Source organism: Mus caroli, unplaced genomic scaffold (genome assembly GCF_978045245.1).
Source record: "Mus caroli unplaced genomic scaffold, Mus_caroli_1 scaffold_2, whole genome shotgun sequence".
NCBI lineage: Eukaryota > Metazoa > Chordata > Mammalia > Rodentia > Muridae > Mus > Mus caroli.
In genome coordinates this window covers 12892361-12913348 of record NW_028227257.1, presented here as the reverse complement: position 1 = coordinate 12913348, position 20988 = coordinate 12892361, and the positions used below count along the sequence as shown (strand labels likewise).

Sequence of the window (20988 nt, the reverse complement as noted above, 5' to 3'; positions counted from 1 at the left end):
ACATACAAGAATCACGCCCCCAGCAGTGCTGACAGCTCCAGGATCCTGTCAGCTTAGATACTCAAGGTCATTCATCTTGAGATTTCCCTCAGCACCATTCTTACCCTCCCTCCAGTTCATGGAACAAAGACAGAAGCAGTCCCTGCGAGCAGGTTCAAGAACAAGGCATGGACAGTCAGCTAGATTAGCCTGCCGGCAGGAAGCCCCACAAGCCAGCCATCAGACAGGCGTCGGGACAGAGTCAGGGTTGGCACTAGCCAACAGCCACCATTCGTAAAGTCTGGGAAAGCAGAACCAAGCAGCAGATGGGGACAGGGCCATCCACGTAGCCTGGGACCTGCCTGCCTGTCGGTTCTGAAGCTGAGGATGAAGCTGTCAAGGGTCAGAGCCGCCCTGGACCGCTCGGGCAAGACCAGGCCAAGGTGGCTAGCAGGGAAGGTGACAGCAGGTGCATGGGTGGCTTTCCAAGTCATCCCATGCCCCGCCAGAAGAGTCCAGGTTTTGGTGCCAGCCTGTCTGTCCCTCCTTGGGGCTGTGGCATATGGGTTTCAGTAACTGGCTTAAGGTTCAAGTCTGAGTAAAAAGTAATAGGTTCAGAAGCAGAGCACCTGACCCAGATCTCAGCCAATATGAACACAGTCCTGCTCTGCACACTGCTATTGGACTAGAGCAGAACGTGGGTCCCATCTCAGCCAATCAGAGCATAGCACTACCCAGTGGCTAATGACCAAGGTAAAAGCAATGGTCTAAGGAGGTTGGAAGAAGATCAAAGGGCTAAGCCAAAGTTTCCCATGATTGGCTAACGTCAAACCACATGACTCAAATCCAAACCATTATGAATACACCGTTCCCTCAGCCGCAGATGGCTGGCCACAGCCCGAGTGACTCTCAGGCTGTCCGTCAGAACTCCAAGAGAGAAACTCACTGTCTTCTGCTGACTTTAAACTTGACAGGGTGTGAGTCCAGATGCCTACAGCCATCTGCTGCCTCGCTAGAGATGAAGTTGGTTGTGGAAGCCCGGAGAACAGCAGAGAAAGAGGCAGAAGCTGGGGCAGCCTGGCCTAGGGCCAGCTCTGCCACCAGACACCACGGATCCTAAAAGCTAACAGCTTCTCTTATCAGTGGCAGGCCGGCAGAGCCCGCCATTTTTGCCTGGGGACAGGTCCACAGGAGTCTCACCTTGAGCAGGAGCGGGTACTTGCAGATTCTCTGGATCGGGGACAGCAGGTAGCCCTCCAGAGGGATGTCAGTGGTCTTCCGGCCCCCCAGAAGCATGCAGCTCTACAAAGGACATGAGACCATCATTAATAGACTTGAAGAACGACACGGGAGTGTGGGAACTCTCGGGACATAGTGCCCAGGCACAGCTATGCGACCCTAGGAGAGGGGCAAATTCTGAAACTCTGCAAAAGCCTTTAGGGTGCCGCATGCTGGGGCCTGGGGCCTGATCTCACCCATGCCATAGCCGGTGTTGCTGCACGGAGTCACCCCACACACAGTGCCTCAGCAGTTAAGATGGACCATAGAACTGCAGATCCAAGACTTTGACAATGAAGGTTTTACAGACAATTTCACCATTCTGGTCGGAGAAATCACACACACACACACACACACACACACACACACACACACACACACACACACACACAGAGACAGAGACACAGAGAGAGACAGAGACAGAAACAGAGAGACAGAGAGAGCAAACAGTCCAACAACCTAACCTTATTTAGGCTGACCAAACCTGAGAAGCCCTGAATAACCTTCAGTAGAGAAGGAAAGCATTTTTGCTTAAATTGGTTTGTAGCAGATTCATACATCTGCACCCCAGACACCAGGGAACACGGGAGAACCAGGGTCACATACAGCAACACAGATAAAACCCCCAAACCTACTGGAACAAGAAAGAAAAACAGAAAGTTATGGACAGGACTACCCCATTCATAAACCTTTTAAAGGCGTCAAGAAAAAGAAACCCAAGTGTTTGGGTTTTGCTATTCTGTTTGTTTATTTTCGTGTGTATCTATGTCTGTCTGCATGATGATACTCATGTGGATGCCACGGAGGCCAGAAAAGAACCTCAGATCCCCTGGACCTAGAATCACAGGCAGTGAGAGTCCCAAGCCCTGGTCCTCTAGAAGACCAATAAGAACTCTCAACTGTGCCTCTATCCCAAAATGGCAATGTACGAAGAAAAAAACGAACATTAAGCAGTCACCCCAGATTCCAACAGGCTAGGAACCGAGAATCTTACTTCTAAAACGAGGGTATGTGGTGACCTGGGGATGCCTAGAAGCCGGCTCTGCAGTGGTTAGCAGAGCCCCCATATACACCCAGCCCAGCTCAGTACTACTGGGTAGACTGAGCTACCTAGTACCAGTACCACCACCAGCAGCAGCAGCCCTGCCTCCCAGCAATGCCCTTGGCCTCTGCTCATCCTGGGCCTGGCCCACAGACAGTGGTTTGGGGAGTTACAGGTGTGCATGCTCCTGCTTGTGGGTATGGAGGCCAGGGGTCAACATCAAGTTGTCCTCTGTTGTATTTACTTATTTATTTCTGAGTCAGAATTTCACTATGTGCCCCTGGCTATTCTGGGCCAGACTGGCCTTGAACTTACAGAGATCCATCTGCTTCTGCCTCTGCCTCTGCCTCCCAAAGTCTAGGATTCAGGGCCCACACCATCACACCTGGCTGAGCCTGGAGCTCACTAATTACGTGAGGCTGGCTGGCCAATGAGCCTCAGGGATCCACCTGCCTCGGCCCTCCAGCACTGAGATTACAGGTGCGTACCACCATGCCTGGCTTTTCACACAGGTTCAGGGGTCAAACTCTGGTCCTGACTTCCTTTACTATCTCGTCAGTCCCTCTCAAGACTCCTCCACCTAGTGCTAACACAGAAGGCAATTTATTCCATGTCGCAGGCAATGCCTTCCCTTTATGAGGGGCTCAGACATGAGAACTCATCTTGTAGATAGAGGAAGCCTGACTTTCACGTCTGAGGTTGGCAGTCTTGGTACCAAGTATAACGTATATACACAGAGACAGCATCACCAGCACCTCAGCCTTCCCCCTCTGCAGAAAGAAATTAGCCTGGCCTCCCAGGAAACAGGACCTCCTCCTATGGTTTACCGTGATTCCAGCATGGTTGAAGATACAGGCATACAGAACACTCAGAAACGAGTGTGCCTGCTCACCCCTACTTCCCATGGGGTAACTACGCACCCAGAGTTGTCCTTAGGACCAGGGATGCCCAACGGCCCTTTGGGCATCATCACAGGCTCCCGTCTCTGAGAGGCACAATTCTGGATCCTGGCTGTAGCTGCCCACACATCCTTAGCCTCTGCATCTGCCCCTGGCACAGGCGAGGGGTCCTGGCTGCGGCAGCTTGGGTGATGCCAGACCCCACACTGCGCACACTTGGGCCTTTGTCCTCACCACAAGCTGCCTGGATGATGTCAGTTCCAGGCGAAGGAGAACAGAGAGCTGAGGATGAGAGGACTTGCCAGAAGCCCTTTAGATTCAAACGGGATGACCACAGCCACCACCGGTCCCAATGCTCCGACACCCACATTGTCTTGCTCTTCCTTTTCTTCTCTGCGACAGGGTCTCATGTACTCCAGGCAAGCTGTGAACTCACTGTCAGGAAGGGATCACTGTGAGCTTTCTGATTCTCCTGTCCCCACCTCCTGAGACCTGGGATTACAGGCACCCAACAATATGCCCAGTTTCTGTGGTGCTAGGTAGGGAACTCGGGGATGAACGCACACTGGGCGAGCGCTCTACCAACTGAGCTACATCCCTGGCTGGCTCTCTTTCATTTGAAAGGAGAGCAAGCAAACACGCAGGCTGTTCACTGCTCTCCTGCCTCTTCCAGGCCTGGAGACAGAAATCCTCAAAACCCCTGTTGACACACGACCCTCAGATGAGTGCCGCCCCATGGCTACCCTAGCCCTGTGATATCCACATTCACTCTCTGGGTATAGATCACACTTAGACCCATGGCTTTACAGAGCACCTTGACTGAAGAGCCTCCAGCTCCCTCCTCCAGCACTGCTCCTTCCTGCAGTCCAGGCTCCAGACTCCTCTGCACGCCTTGCTTTCACCTAAAAGGGCATTCCTGCTTGGCCTGCCTGCTCCCCCACCATCTGAGGACAAACTACTCCAGTCAGTCCATTGGTAGGGTCTCATGACACTTCTAATTGTCAACTTGGCACAGCCTAGAATCACCTGTGGAGACTGTCTAGATCCAAACAGCCCATGGGCATGTCTGTGGGGGATCGTCTTGGCTATGCAAATTGATGTGGAAAGACCCAGCCCGGGGTGGGCAGCACCACTCCCTGGACTGTGCCCCGGAATGTCTAAGAGTGGCCATGAGCTGGGTGGTATGATCCTGCTAACCTCAGCACCATGTCTCATTCAGAGAACTTAAGGCTACATAATACATCTTTAAGGTATACCTGGTCAGCCTCCATGAGGACAGGGACATCTGCTTTGTCCACTACTGTACCTACACAATACTGATCCTCTCACGATGACAGGCTCTCCACACAAAGCCACCAACTGAACTCATGAATCGACCATTTAACAGACACAGAAACACTGAAAGCCAAAGTCTCCGAGGCCTTCCGCAAGTGAACAGCCATCTCCAACAGAGAGCCAGCTTGTCTGTTCCCAGCACAGTCACCTCCCATGGCATCCATGACAGCTCTTTTGCAGGTGGCCAGAAGCTATGAGATGCCAGCCAGGAGGGAGACAGATGGTACAGTACAACACCCCACACGCCGCCCTGTCTACACAGCCCTCGGGCAGCTGCCACTGGAGCGTGGCAGCCCAGCCCACCAGAAAGGCTGCGTGCCTGCATGAGAAGGAAGTGGGGGACTCTTCCTTTATAGTGCCCCCTTCATATCCCTGACTTCTTCCTGCTCCCCCCGCCCCCAGGGTCCCTGCAGAGTCCAGGGGTGGGTCCTAGGCAGCAGGGACTAGAGAAGGACAATGTTGCTCTGAGACCAGGACAGAGGGACCTCCCTGTCTTTGTGTTCTGCCCAGACTGTTTTATGAGCACAAGAACAAAGAGCAAAGTTCAAAGGTCCAGACGGCAGGAGTAAGGGAGAACTGGCCACGAAAGCTTAACAGAGTGGAGACAAAAATGGGATAAGAGCGGGCCAATTCTATTCTCTACCCTGGGATGCTCACTGGCCCTGGAGGCGTATGAACATGCCAGTGAGTGCCAGTGAGGGAATCCTGTGTGATGCTGGCATCAAAGGCCTGGGGATGCTTGGCAGGAGGCTGTGCAGAGTGGAAATGATGGCTCAGAGGGTAGAGGGTAGGGGGAACGCTGTGGTGCAGGTTAGATGCCTGTGAGCCTGGCTAAAGCCTCCCCAGCTACACCACTGAACCATTCGATTCCATGAGCCAGAGCTCTATTCTCATGGGAAAACGGCAGCATGGACCATGGTGTCCCTGAGGTTTCCCTGGCCAAATGTGCAGGGACTCAAAGGTCAGAGTCCAGGACTGGTGCCCTGACAAGCTCCCTTCAAGCACAGATCCTGAGAGACATCTGGCATCACGAAGTCCTCAAATCTACTGTTGACAAAGGATGGGGTGGTACCCTAATGCCTTCTTAGACATTTTAGATGGTCACAGGGCTGACCAGAATAAAGCCTACACTCTACCAAGCATTATGGCACGTATCTGTTACCCCAACACCACAGAGGCTGAAGTGGGAATTATCACAGTGTGGGCTACAGAATAAGATCTGTATCAGTAAGTGGGAGACGAGCAAGCGAGATGGCTCAGCAGGCGAAGGGCGTGTAACCAGCCTGAGGACCTGAGTTCCATCCCCAGAATACACTCTGATCCTTCCCTTCCCTTGACTTCAGGCCAGAAGTTGGAAACTGACTCTAACCTGGCCACTGCCTGTTTCTGTAAATAGCCCAGGGAGAGCCCCAGATAGGAATGGTGGGCTGCTCCGGAGGTCAGAGATGGACAGAGTGGGCAGGGCGGGCACTCACCAGGAGGAAGGCACGCACAGCAGGGACCTTGTTGAGCTCCACCAACAGGCGCAGGGCCTTCTCGTGGTTGCTGCAGTACTCCTCGTACACACAGAACTTGTCCTTCTGCAAGACAAGGGCAGAGCTGTGAGCCGCTGGGCATAGGCAGAGGCAGGCAGAGAAGGCAGATGGGGATCCCTGGGGTCTGTCTTGCAGAGGATCCAGGCTCGGGCCTCGCGCGATCCAGAAGCTCTAACCTGCTTCAGGCCCGGGTCCGTCTGTCTCTGGCAGCCTGTGTGACCTGTGACCTTCTGAGAATAGGGAGAAGCCCGTCCCGGACATGAGCTGAGCAAGGGGACCCAGACCTGGACACCAGCTCTGCATTTCCTGCTGTGAATCTGAGGTCCCCACAGGAAACCCCCATGCCTCAGTGTCCTCAACAGCCAAGGTGGTGCTAATAAATGTTAGGGATTTGCCGCAACAGGAGGCTACCTCTGTTGACCTCTGGGTGACTCTGAGCCCCAAAGTGGACTCCTTCCAGCCCAGGGGTCACCTGAAGGTCACCAGGTCGCTATGCATCTGTCATATTTCAGACTTGGACAAAACAGAGCTCTCTCAGCAGGAAGCTTTCGGCTAAGCATTCCCCACTCCAAAGGGTCCCAGATTTGGTCAAACCCCAAACCAGGATGTCCTGAGGAGGCCTCTCAGGGTCTGGGGCCTTCAGAGCCTAGACCTCAGATGGAGGATGGACCAGAGACCCCAGGAAACTAAGGAAGGAAAAGGTGGGTCTGCAGGGCAAGCGCTCATCCTGTGTCTAAAGCGGCTCCACAGTCCATGCTTCCTACAGAGGGGACAGGAAAGAGGAAGCCAGAGGAGGAAGACGGGGGAGGGAGACAAAAGAAGGAGCAAGAGGGGGACCGTTTCCTCCACAGACGCCTGGGAGGGAAACAGAAAAGGGAAATGAAGGAAGGGACGGGGGTTTCCAATCAACAGGAGCTCCAGCCTGCCACATTCACACTGCGCTCCACAGATCTGAGCACACATCCTGAGGAACAGCACCCATGGCCAGCAAGCGCTAATGGCCACACCAGGCAATGGGCTGAGCACTGGCCAGCGAGGCACACTCAGCACGCACTGCCTGAGCAGTAGGGACCCTGGCCAGGGAGCTCCATTTCCATAAACCTTGGTTTCTATGAATAACAGGTTCCCAACACCTGTGTGGGCAGAGAACAACCTAGCACGTGGGAAATACTGCCGGGCACTCGGGTGCCCTCCAAGGCATGGCCATGATAGCAAGCAATAAATACACACTGTTTGGAAAGTACAAACATAAAAAAAAAAAAAAAAAGGCATGATTACCCAGCATGCATTCGTACATACATCATGGGGTGAACCCGGACCATCTGGGTATTACAACAGTCAAGCTACATACTCAAAGCAGCTACTGTGCACAGAACTACGTGGATTTCAGGAAACCCAACCTCTACCTGCAACGTACGTTGCCCACTGAGAAGCAAGGGTCAGGAAGGTTTAATGGAAAATATCTCCGACAGGATAGTGTGTTTAGATGCTTGGTCTCTGGCTGGTGTTTTTGGAGACTGTGGAACCAAATGCTCACAGCCACCTGTAGTTTCAGCTTTGGGGGATCTGGATGAGTGTGGCTCTCATGTGCTACACAGAGAATGAATCACCACACACACTTAGAAATAAGAAATTTAAAACTGTAAAGAACAGGGCTGGCCAAGAGGTGCCGACTGGGTGCAACCCATCATATTCCAAGAAGAAAATGCAAAGCACAAGGCTCAAATATAGTGAAGTAACACCTCCCTGCCACACCTACACCTACAAGGAGCCAGGCCAGAAGACATGCCAACCCCAGCCAATGGCAACGAAACTAGAGCTTGCTGGCAAGCACTCTGAGGACCCCTAAGGATTCAAGAGATAGAACAACTGTGATTAATTAATAATGTCTGCCACAGGCGCAGAGAGGGAAGGACCGGAGGATATTCTACATCTGATGGTCTACAAGGTCACCCCTGCCTCAGCCTTCCAGAAGAGGAGGCCTCAAACTTGCTGCCTGGAGCTGGTAGGAGTAGCCAGTAGCACTGTGGTGGTTTGACTAAGAATGGCCTCCCACAGGCTCACAAGATTTGAATATTTAATCACCACTGAGTGGCACTACTTGAAAGGGTTAGGAGGTGCGGCCTTGTTGAAGGAAGTGTGTTGCCAGGGATGGGCTCTTAGGTTTCAAGAGCATAAGCCAGCCCCTGTGTTGCTCCCTTCCTGCTGGCTGTGGATCTGGATGTAGAACTCTCAGCTCCTTCTCCAGCCCCACGTCTGCCCGCATGCTTCCATGCTTGCCGCCATAATGGAAATAGATTAAACCTCTGAGACTGTAAGCCAGCCCCAATTGAACACCTTCTTCTGTAAGAGTTGCCGTGGTCATGGGTCTCTTCAGAGCTAGAACACTGACTAAGATAAGACAGCAGCCATGCTCCCCTCCATAAACCCAGCAAGCTCAGTCACCCACTGTCCTCACATCAAGGTGCTCAGGCCCCAGCCCAAGCCTTGGTCTGCAGATTCAGAAACCTTGCTTGAAGGATCAAGTCTCCATGTGTGGCTTGTTTCTTCCCAAGGGGCAGAGGAGCTAAGCCTTCTCTGCCAGGAAAGAATGAACAGACACATGGCAGTACACACAGATGCAGTGGACGGGGACATATAGCAGCGGGCTAAGAGAAAGATCCAGCCACCGGGGGAGCCAGGCACATTGTCACAGCTATGAGAATACCCCAGAGGAGGTACCATCAGCTCCAAACCACAGCCAGGAAGAAGGGCCTGGAGAAGGGCAGGGAGCAGCTGGGTCATAAAGATGGAGAAGGCCAGCGGCACCTGCAAGGGTCCCCAACCTGTCACCTCTTCACACATTCTGTAAGCAGAAAGCCTCCTCAGGACTCAAACTCACCACCCCTGAGCTAACCACAACTCTCAGAACAAAACCCAACGTCCTGGCCTCGGCTAGAAGCCCCACAGGGCCTGGTCCCATGTCATTCCATCTCTCCCCCACAGCTTGCTAAATGGCAGCATTAGGGCCTCCCTCTGCCTTTGGTCAACCAGAACACCTTCCCTCAAGGGTGCCCTACTTCCATCCCGGAAGAGGGCCACTCAGGGTGCCCATATAAACACCAACTTCACATGCACAACTGGCCACTATACAGTGCACATCCCTAATACTGCATGAGTCACTATATGTAGATACTTACCTGAAAAGCCACTCTTACGTCCTGTGTTCCTGTTTATGAGATCCACTGAGGCTGACCCTGAGTGGCCCCCAGAAGGGTCCTAGTCACCTGATGACCCCAACATCTCATATCTACCATCTACACAGCCATCTGAATTGATCTCTGTCGCTCTTCATGCCAATGACCTGATAGGGTGCCAGCAGAAGGAAGTAGGGCTGCCCTGCCTACTGCTGCAAACTCACACCATCGTGCCTGGCACTCAGACTCCTCCTGTACTTCAGGAGTCAGTGTCACTTTCGATGGTGACAGATTCCAGTGTCAGAATGTCTCAGGCCTAATCCCAGTTGTGATATTGACTTGTTACTTAAACTCAAACTATAACTTAGTCTCTCTGAGTCTCAGTTTCCCCATTTGTAAACTAGGTGGTGACATTAACTACCTTTAAAGGCTACTGTCAAGTTTTGAGACATAGGGGCCCACTCTTTAGCCCAGGCTAGCCTTACTCACTTCGAAGACCAGGTTGGCCTTGTACTTGAGGTAATCTACCTCAGCTTTCCCAGTGTTGGGAAGACAGGTGCGTGGTACATCCCTAGCCACCCTGCAGTTTTAGTATATATGGAGTTGGTGTGCGTGGAACACTTAGAACAGCACCCTGAACAGGAAAGAGGACACTTGGAGCTTGATTATGTAAATTCAATAAATAGTGGTTAGCTTGCGGGGTGTGGGTTCTTTCTAAAGACTGAGTAGGTGGCAGGGGATGGGTAGCCTTGTCCATTCCTACTCCCTCAGCCTAGATGCTGCCTGGCGTCTCCAGAGGCATAAGGATGAGGAACAACGCTGGAGTTGGCCTTTGGGCTAGAGTGGACACCGTGTTGATCCTGTGGGACCACCAGTAATGGCACCATTCCTTCACACTGGCAACCGAATCCCTGCTAAGAGCCCCAGGTCTAAGAGACTGGCTGCCTGCACCAAGGTGGGACCTCTTCGCTGCCACTGTGCACAGGCCCCAAGGCCACCCGCATTCTGCCACCCTCCCAGCTGGGACCAGACAGATCAACCTCACCAGCTGCCCCACCCCCATGAAGCCACCTGCACACCTGCCTCCAGCTACTGTAAAACTCCCGAGCCACGGTGACTCACGTCCTCCCTCCCTGAGCACCGGGGGCAGAGAGGGTGATGGAGCTCCATTTTAAATTAAAACATGATTTGAAATTAAAAACACTGACTCATCCCGGGCAGCCTGGAGGCTGCTTTCTCCGATGCTGGCACTGCCTGGAGGAGGGGTTCCGTCAGGTGTGTGGGTAATGCCGGTGTCTCCTCCATCCCACTCCCTCTACTTTCCGAGGCACAGTCTAAGTAGCCCAGGCTGGCCAAGAACTTCCCACTCCCCCTACCTCAGCCTCCTAGACACTGAGATTACAGACCCTGCACCTCACACAGAACCTTCGGGTGGCCTTGGCCTGAGGCAGGTGGTGAGTATCTGGTAGGATGCGTGAACAGGCGCTTCCCAGTACACACAGTGCCGCTGAGCACCTTCTGTCTGCAGGGGCACTGTCCCCTCCAACAAGGACACCACACACCTTGCTAAGTATATTTATTCATGTATTGAGATGAAATAATTTTAAAGGACTTCACAGTAACCCCAGCCAGCAGGCAGATGCAGCAGAGGCCTCAGCCTCAGAGCATGAATCTGAAACCTGAAGAGCTCTGGGTGGCCGTTTCTAGGTCTAGATCTGTTGGCACAATCTTGGGCTTATCCTGCTGCCATTTGCTGGCCCATGGGGTGGGCAGATGATCGTGGGCTAATCTCTTCTTTTCTTTTCTCCTTTTTTTTAAATTTTTATTTTTTTAATAAATTGTATGTATAGCTGGGTGTGGTGGTCCACACCTTCAATCCCAGCACTTAGGAGGCTAAAGTGGACAGATCACTGAGTTCAAAACCAGCCTGAGATACAGAGTGCATTCCAGCCAGGAAGAGCTACACAGTGAGATCCTATCTCAAAAAGGAAAATGAAGGGGGAGGGAATTTTCAGAGGGGAAAGCAGGAAAGGAGATAACATTGGAAATGTAAATAAAGAAAATATCTAATAAAAAAAGAGAAAAAAAGAAAATACAAAAGGAGGAGGAGGAGGAGGAAGAAGAGGAGGAAGAGGAGAATTCTTATGTATTTGTCTGGGCATGAGAGTACCATAGCATGTCTGGGGAGCTCAGAAAACAATTTGCTGGAGTCAGGTCCCTCCTTCCACCACATGGATCCTGGGGACCAACTGACAGTTACCAGGCCCCACAGCAAGTGTTTTAATCTGCTGTGCCATCTCACCTGCCCCATAGGGACAGACCATCAAGCCATAAGGTCTCTACTCCCATGTGACCAGTATTATAAAGGGAGGCCTGCCAAGGGGACAACTTAGAATGTTCTAGGTTCTTAACAGTCCTCATGCTGTGACCCTTTACAGCTCCCCATGTTGTGGTGACTCCCAACCATAAAGTTATCTTTGTTGCGACTTCATACTGTTATTTTGCTCCTGTTATGAATCATAAGTAAATATCTGTGTTTTCCAATAGTCTTAGGTGACCCCTGTGAAAGAGTTATTCTTTGGGTTACCACCCACACGTTGAGAATGGCTTTTCTAGACCAACACAGGGACTGGTGTGGCTGGACGAGGGGTTGTGTTCCAGGAAGTGGCAGGCCTGCAGGGGTGTGGGGACTTTTTCCCCCCCTCTGGTGGAGTGGAGCCATGAGAATTCTAGAAGAAGAGAGAAGCAAACAAGTTTGTGTTTCTAGGGGGTCTCTAGCAGCTCAGAGGAGATGGTTTCCAAACTCTTCCGCCAGGGTGGAAGAACAGGGACTACTGAGGCCCAGGGGCTCAGAGTAAGTCGCCAAGAGCCTAGAATGAGACCTAGCAGGCTGAGGCCAGGGATCTATGTACAAGACCATGCCCCACAGACTCTTGGGAGGTGGTTGGGAGAACCAGACCACAGGAGTGGGCACACAAAGACCACGACAGAGGCAGTGCTGACTGAAGGCTCAAACTCCGGTCCTTATCCTCACCCACGGACCCATCTCTCGGCGGGCCCCATACTTACAAATTTCAAGAAAACATTCCCAAGTTCATGCTGAGACTGAGGTTCGGGGTGTAAGCAGTACTCCAGGGCAGCCAGAAAATCCTTATGGACTTCCAAGATGTCCTCAATGTTGGAGAAGAGGACCTAGAACGGACCAAAAGGCCAGAGTCAGTCAGTAGCACGGAGCAGGGCCATTCCCAGAAGAGCTGCACCCCAGGGAGCATGAGCAGGCATCAAAGGGTGAGGTTCCCCTGGGCCAGGCCACTGCTGTTGGCTGCCGTCCCACCAGCAGCAGGTGTGCAGGCCAGTGGCAGACCGTGGCTGGATTGCCACACTCATTCAATCTCCACAAGCAAGAAGCCATTCCTCGCCCCCGATTTACCCCTGAGAACCGGAGGCTCAAAGGGCAAGAGTTGACATCCCAGCCAGCTCTAATGCAGAGTATCAGAGCATCACCTTGTATGCAAACACAGCCACTCGGAAGCCCCAGGTGGACGCGGCCACAGGGCAAAGTGCACCAATAAGCAAACTCACATGGCCCTGTTCCCACAACAGTGCGAGGTGAAAGGGGAGGGCCAGGGCCCAGAGCCTACTCCTCAGTTCCTGCCGGGCCTAGAGCACCCAGAAGCCCACTCCCTCCTCTTCCCCAGTGGGGCTGCTTGTCACCTCTGTTCGCCTTCCATTCCGCCTACTTCAGCTTGCGAGGTTGAACCTGGTTATACTGAAGGTAACAGTATGGGCTGGGCCTAGCCATTGTACTGACTTTGTGAAAGGGCTCCAATACTGTCTGTCCCTTGAGTGTGCACCCAAAAGCAACAAGCAATGCGCACCAAAAAGGCATACTCAGAAATGAGAACAGGGCCAAAGCAGAAATGGCTCAAATATTCATTCACAGGACAATAGACTGTGGTGTGGCCCCTGTGTGGTATATTACAGAGTCAGGGAGAAGCACGGGCCAGGACTGCGCACTTTAATACAAACAAATCCCACAGATGTAGGATGACAAAAGACACCAGACAGAAGAGAGCTCATTGTCATAAAGTGTAAGGACAGACAGAAACAGGACTGGGCGTGGCAATGTACACTTTTGAACCCTGTGCTTGGGGGGACAGAGGCAGGTGGATCTCTGAGTTTGAGGCCAGCCTGGTCTACAGAGTAAGTTCCAGGATAGCCAGGGCTACACAGAGAAACCCTGTCTCGAAAAACAAACAAACAAAAAAAGACGAAAACAATCAAAGTAGTGAAGTTTCACAACTGGAGGAGATGGGGGCAGACAACGTCAAGCTGGGAGAGGCGGTAGGCAGGCCATGGATGCTCCCTGTCTTCACAGAGAACCCAGGTGTGGTACGACCACACCCTCAGGACTCCAATCCCTTGTTGGATGGAGGTTGAGACCCGACAAAAAGGCAATTTCTTAAAAACTAACAAGGCTTAACTTTAAGTGATAAATAAGGGCTTCTAAGCTCTAACTGTGTAATAAATCAATATAATGAATTATAGGTGCTCAGTAATTATCTGTTGAATGAATGAATGAAGCAAGCACATAGGTTCCAGCAAAGAAGCATATTTTCACCATCCCCGCCATCCCATACCACAGGACCCGCTGTGTAGTGGCGCTGCCTTCCAACAGAGCGAAAGAGTGGGCTTAGAATTACAAACATGCATGTGACTGACACAAGCCAGGACACTGGGTGGGGGGCCATCCTTGACCACATATATGACCACATGTATGGTAAATGTTGAGTACTTCAGATATGCATATCCCCTCACATCCATTTCCCTGGACCAGGCCAATCAGAGCACAAAGTCAAAGGTTTTTAGAAACATGAGGTCAGAGTGCTGGCCAGCATGGGCCTTAGAGGCACACAGACGGTCCATTGATACCGTCCAGACTCCCCAGCGCCAGCCAGAATGAAGCTGGCCCAATGACTCGTGGGCCTGTCTTGATAACCCATGCCCACTGCAGGAGTAGGCAGGCAGCAGGAGACATCAGGCTCCCAGAACAGAGGCACCAAGCTGGGCAGGAGGAAGAGAGAAGGCAGAATGGCCACACTGAGGCTGAACTGGAGAATGGGGCCTGGGGCACAGCCTCCCTTCCCCCCCTCCCGGGGGGAGGCAGGCAGTGCCAGGGCTGCTGAGAGCAGGCTGGGGGCCAGATGCAGGCAGTATTAGGGAGTGAGTTCAGAGCCACCTAGAAGAAGTAGGGCCAGCAGCAGCAGCAACAGCAGCAGCAGGAGAAACAGGAAACAGCAGAAAGCAGCAACAGGAGTACTCACCTTGACATTCTCTTCTGTGAGGCCCTTCTCCACAGAGTCGGCCACATTCTGCCGGATCCGCTGTAGGAAGGCCTACGGAAACAAAAACAAGCAGAGATGAGTGGCCGCATCTCCCATCCTGGTCGCCCCTGCCAGCAGGACAGGGGTTCAAATGCTGGCCAGGACCTGAAAGGTTGCACAGTCAGGTACAGGGGCAAGGACTTAAAAGCTCCCTTGCTGACAGACTATTTTCCTGGGCTGCCTGCCCCCAACTGCTTGCTCAGCCAAAGGCTCACAGAGCATCTACAATGCCTGACCCTGTGTGGAGCTAACCACACGGAGCCCGGGGCCCCCAGGAATCTGCAACCCAAAGAAACACACTCAGACTCCTCACCCAAACACCTCCCAGACCATTGCAACAGCGGCCACCTTTCCCTGGTGTTTTCCTTTTAAGCTTTAAGACATTTATACGACTCAAAAGAGAAATCCACAAACTGTGACGAACAGGACTCATCTCTTCTGTGCCCCAGCTCTGCCCACACCGAGCCAACTTAGCACCCACATGGGTGCAGAGACGCTCACCTGTCCCCTTGCATGTGGGGCCAGGTAAGAAGATGGCCAGCCAATGTCACCAGATAGGATGATAGGTTTTTGGGAGTGCTGGGATGAAATTCCAGGCTCTTGTGCATGCCAGACAGGTACCCTACCACTGGGCTGCATCTCTAGATCACCCCTCCTTTTTGAGGAAAACCAAAATTAGGGGCATTCACCCGCCTCCCAAGTCACTATTCCTTCCTCCCTCCCTTCCATCCTTCCTTATATTTTTTGCCTGGCCTGAAACTCAGTCCTGCCTCCAATCCCTGGGCTGGGATTATAGCTATGTCCTTCGGAGTGCTAGAGAGAGATCCTCATATTAGGAGAGAGTAGATGTCAGGGGTCCAGAGCAAGAGTGGAGGACATACAGCATACAGAGGGGATGTGATGGTGGCTGGAGAGCTTGGGTGGGGCCGAGCGGGCAGAGCGGGCAGAGGGGAAGCTGCAGAGGTGGCCTAAAATGCAAAGGGCACGGAGGGAAAGAGAGAGACCCAAGCCAGTACCTAAGGGAAACTGAAGCCAGTCTCCCACAAAGACTTCCAGCTCAGAATGTGAAGCAAGTCTGGCCCAGGTTAACTGGGCACTGGTCACATAGAGACCCGTGAGAAAATAAGCCCATGGGCCTGTCCCAGCACAGGGGACCAGTCAGCTAGCAACCTGTCTCGCATGTGGTTATAGCAAGGACCCAAGGGGACTGAGTGTGATCTCCCTACCCTGGGTTAATTCAAGTGTTCTATCCTATCACACTCATCTAAGGAGATGTTTCAGGGAGAAGGCAGAGAGTGTGCTGGTGTGGGGGAGGCAGAAGCAGGTGGCAGAGGGGTTGCTGGCCCTTCAAGTCTACTGTCAGATCTTTTTCTGTCACCTGGACTGACACCCACAGTATCCCCAAATATCTCCATGCAACAGCACAGGCTGGTACACTCGGCCAGGCCCCCTTGTCTCCGCCTACAAGCCCCAGGTGACCATGGGTAGTGATGGACTTGAATGCTATCACTTTACTGGTGAGCCTGGTTTACTAGTCCACCTGGCCCAGGGAGTACAGACATCAAGAAACCCCCCATCTACCAGGCCCGTATGCCCCCTAACCACGGTGCTCTCAGTCCTAGCTCCCCATGGTCCCCCAGAGTCCCAGACTGCCTGGTCAATGACACCTCTGCCTCCTGAGAGTTCAGCCTCTTCACCCTTCAAGATCCCTTAAGATGTGCAATCCAGTCAATGTTCCACTTAATTCTCCATGCCTCCCCGTTATGAAGCTTAAGATCTTGACTTAAGGGGCTGGAGAGATGGCTTATTGGTTAACAGCACTGGCTGTTCTTCCAGAGGGCCTGGGGTTCAAATCCTAGCACCCACGAGGAACTCAGAGTCTGTAATTCTGGTGGAGGGGATCTGACACCCTCACACAGACATGCATGGAGGCAAAACACAAATGTAAATACAATATGCTTGAGAGAGAGAGAGAGAGAGAGAGAGAGATTGAGAGATTGAGATTTTAACTTAAAATCACCGTGGGCAACACCATTCATGGGCTGTGGTGCTGGACTGAGTAACAAGCAGAAAGCCAGCTGAGCACCAGCCCCTCTCTCCTCTCTCTCTCCTTCCTCACATCAGGTACAGTGCGACCAGTCCTTACACTCCTCTCACATCCCAACCCCCATCCTACCCCCTCCCCCATGATGGGCTGCACAGACTCCTCCCGCCATCACACACACACACACACACACACACACAGAGACTCCTCCTGCCATCTCTCTCTCTCTCTCTCTCTCTCTCTCACACACACACACACATACACACACACACGCACACACGCACGCACGCAGGCATGTGCGCAGCATGATGACTGCACTGTGAACCGCAGCAAACTCCTCCTGCTTTAAGTAACTCTGGTTGAGTCTTGTGTCTCCAGCAGAAGAAAAGCATCCAATACCCTTGGGTTTTTGTTTGTTTGTTTTAAAATCCAGTCTCCCATGTCACTCCATCCTCCCACACTGGAACCATACTCTCAAGCCTGCCCCAGGACCTTTGCATATGCTCTTCCTGTCGCCATGTTTCCCCTCTGATTCTGCCCTGAGCCAGTCCCATCTTATTTTCAGGCCTTAAGCACTACTCGCCTCTTCCAAGAAGCCTTCCCTGCCCCCTGAGTTTGAATTATTTTTTAAAAATTAGCTCAAACAACATACACCAGCTTTTAAGAGTCAAACCGCTATGATAAAAACAGGAGTGAGGCTAGGAATCTTAATCTCTACAGAGGTCAAGTTTGGAAACCACTGGGTATTGGTTTAAACCACAGCTCTTCCTCTATCCCGCTGTGTGACCTCAGGAAAGCGAACCAGCTTCTCTGAATCTTAGTTTACTTTCCCCAAATATGGGGATCAGAGTGTGTCTGAGTATGTGTGTATCCGTGTGTATGCATGTGAATGTATCAGTGTGTGTGTGTGTGTGTGTGTATGCTGTGTATCAGTATGTATCTATGTGTGAGAGTGTGTGTGCATCAGTATATGTCAGTGTGTGTGTGCACATATCTGTGTATATGTGTTTCTGTGTGTGTGTGTATCAGTGTGTATATGTGTGAGTGTGTGCGTAGTGGGTATTATGTGTGTGGTGTGTATTTATGTGTGTGTGTATATGTGTGTGTATATATATCTGTGTGATGTATATCAGTGTGTATGTCTGTGTGAGCATGTGTATGCGCCTGTGTGTGTGTGTGTGTATCAATGTATATGTGTGTGTTGGTGTATGTGCATGCATGTGTGTACATGTGTGCACATGTGTATATGTGTTTGTGTGTGTGTGTGTCTTGTCAATGTAACAGGATACTGACAGTAAGTCAGTAAGGAGGGACATCACATCTCTTCTTACAGTTGGACCCTCATGGCCAAGAGCAGAATGTGGTCCACCACAGACACTGGAAAGTCAAACATAGCCAAGAGGGCCCTGACACAGGGAAGGAGCCTCAACTCAAGCCCCTGGGACAGTTGAACTTGCTTTTTAAAAGGACGCAGTAGGAATGGCTGGGAGCAAAGTTTCCTAGAGGATAGAGCAGCTAGGCCTGGGGTGCCCGTTTCCAGCCACCCAGACAGGCAGACAAAGGTGGCCCCGCCCAGCACAGGCGCCCGGGCGGTCGGGCAGGAAGCTTGAGTACCACTGGGCTGACCTAGATGCAACTTCCTGTCCTGGTTTCTTCACACGAGCTGGGCTACTGCTATTGTGCAGGGACAATGAGAGGCTCGGGCCACCCACAGAGGACATGCACACAAGCCAACATGACGAGCCATGGGCACCAAGAACAGCTCGTGACCTGGAAAGAATGTGCCAGGAGGGGTTCTGGATGCAGACACAGCAGCCCCACAGCGGCCTCCACCCTGCAGGTGCCAGTATCATCTGTACTGTGGGGCTGCTGAGGGACCCTCTAAGTGACTCTGTCCAGGGCCTGCTGGCAGCAGAACACTTAAGAGACTTCCCTGAAACAAGACACCATCCTGCGATGCTACCTGTGGCTCCCCGGGGCCCTGTTCACTGCTGGACCACCCAGTCCCTCAGCCTCCATCAAGTTCCCTCATCCCAGTAATAAGAGCAATTATGTCATACATCGAGGATGCAGGAAACAGTAAGCCCATCACTCCATGGCTTGGGCAAACAAACTCTAGCCAGGCAAGGACTCTTGAAAGGCCAACCACGGAGCCAGGTGTGGTGGAACAGGCCAACCAACTGTACTTAGGGACCTGGGGCACTGGGAACAATATACATCCTGGTCTGAGCTGCAGTCATGAGTGACTGAGAACATGGGGTCCCAGAGCAGCAAAGCATGGACCTGCTGCAGAAGTGAATGAGTGCCTATAGGTGCTACCAGGCACCTGTCACACAGACACCACGCTCTTCAGTCCCTGCCCATGCACATAGGTGCCATAAGCAATGTCAGGTGACATCTCTGGGCCCAGAGGCCTCCTCGACGTGCAGGGCAGACTGGGAACAGGTGTCAGCCCTAGCTGGCAGGAGCTGGCCCTCAGACAGATGAAGAGCCTGAGCAGGTCACACTCCAGGGCAGCAGGAGGTGCTGGAATCGCTTGCTGGAGACAGTAAGCACACAGTCTATCTATCGCCTGCCTTCCTGTGGCTGTAGCAAACATCACTAATCAATCACCTATTTTTCCTGCTCTGCCATAGCTCTAGGGACCTTGAATACTTGTGTATCAAGAGCCCTGCTTCCTAGAGCCTCCACCTCTTGTCCTATTGCCCAGAAGGTAAGGGTCCACCCCGCCACATGGCACGAGGTGTAGGTGACTCCACAAGGTGACTCGTGCCACAGCTGTCTCTCCCCACACGCCCAAGCGTTCCGGTGTGCCTTCCTAGCCAGCCCACTTCTCTGAATGAGTCATGTGTGCTTACTGGGGCCTCCTGCTGCTCCCTTCCTGGTCTAATCACAAACATGAGTGACTGCCACGCCACCAATACTGTACCAGGGTCAAGTGTCCCCTTGCCAAGAGCACATCCCCAAGGTTCTCAGAGTGGCTCCACCTGCCAGGCTCTGGTGTGTGAGTCCCTTTGGGGACAGAGAGGCTGCCTGACTCAGGTGTGCAACCTGCTCCAGGGGGAACTGGCTAGACAAAGATTAGGGACACAGACTCCTGACTAATGACCATCAGGTAGACCTACTGAGCCAGGATCAAGCAGTGGGAGAGCGCTCTTCTGACTCCACACAAGAGGGGGAGAAGGGGGGAGGAGGAAGAGGAGGAAGGGGGCAAGGAGAGGAGGAGGAGGAAGAGGAGGAAGAGGAGGAAGAGGAGGAGGAAGAAGAAGTTCATAGGCTCTCCATGGTTCACACACCAAGGCCTCCGATTACAAGGGAGGCATTCCTGTCTGTCCATTCTACAGATGAGGTAGACTAAGCCCCAGGGACAAAGAGCCAGCATGACACCCAACCCAAAACCACAGATCACAAACCTGAACAGGGACAGAAGCACCATGGACCACTGGGACACACAGTACACATGTTTTCAGGGTCCCCATAGCTGTACCCAGCAGGAAGATAGATGTCTGCCACTGCTGCAGGGCCCAAAGAGTCTTTCTCAGAGAAGGCACCCATCACAGCCCAGACAGAAGCCTGACCGGTGCACAGGACCCTGGGAAAATGAGACTGCATTGCCCACAGGCCACCCGCACTGCCCACAGGCCACCCACTCAGCCCCAGCTTCACAGCTTCCTTCAAGCCTGTCCTCCCCTGCCTGAGGCTATCACAGAGCACCTGTGCTCCATGTTCCTTCACTTGAGGGAGACACAGGCACAGGCTCATCAGTGGCTGTCTGCCTGCAGTGTGCCTAGCCCCTAGTGTGGCCTGAGGAGGCCTGGGAGGGAGGGTGAGAAACAACTGAGAGAGCTGGGAGCTTTTCGATTTGTTCTGATTTTATTTTTGCTTTTCTTTTGAGAGCAGTTCTTGGGTCTCTCTTTGTTACATGGGTTGACTTCAAACTCCTGGACTCGCTGGGCAGTGGTGGCACATGCCTTTAATCCCAGCACTTGGGAGGCAGAGACAGACGAATTTCTGAGTTCAAGGCCAGCCTGGTCTACAGAGTGAGTTCCAGGATAGCCAGGGCTATACAGAGAAACCCTGTCTTGGAAAAAAACAAACAAATAAACAAAAATAACTCCTGGGCTCAAGCGATCCTCCTGCCTCAGCCTCCTAAGCAGCTGGAACTTCAGGGCTTTGCCATCAAGAGCAACATACCTCTGAACCCTGCAGCTCCAGGAGGGAGGCCCTCTCCTGTGTGCCCATTTTACAGGACAGGGATGCCCCACTCTGAAGTGTTCACTTAGAGCCACAGAACTAGGATGTGGTGGTCTGGCCTG

At 52.5% G+C, this 20988-nt stretch overlaps 1 protein-coding gene across 1 annotated transcript in view; it reads right to left on the bottom strand.

The window, feature by feature from the left end:
* The window catches only part of Prex1 (phosphatidylinositol-3,4,5-trisphosphate dependent Rac exchange factor 1), a 152957-nt gene that overhangs the window by 71502 nt on the left and 60467 nt on the right, over positions 1-20988 (bottom strand). The window contains exons 2-5 of the mRNA XM_021186170.3: positions 14569-14640; positions 12314-12436; positions 6009-6113; positions 1180-1281 (exon numbers count right to left, since the gene is read on the bottom strand). Coding sequence (XP_021041829.1) covers positions 1180-1281; positions 6009-6113; positions 12314-12436; positions 14569-14640 — 402 coding nt within the window. The remainder of the gene's footprint in view (positions 1-1179; positions 1282-6008; positions 6114-12313; positions 12437-14568; positions 14641-20988) is intronic.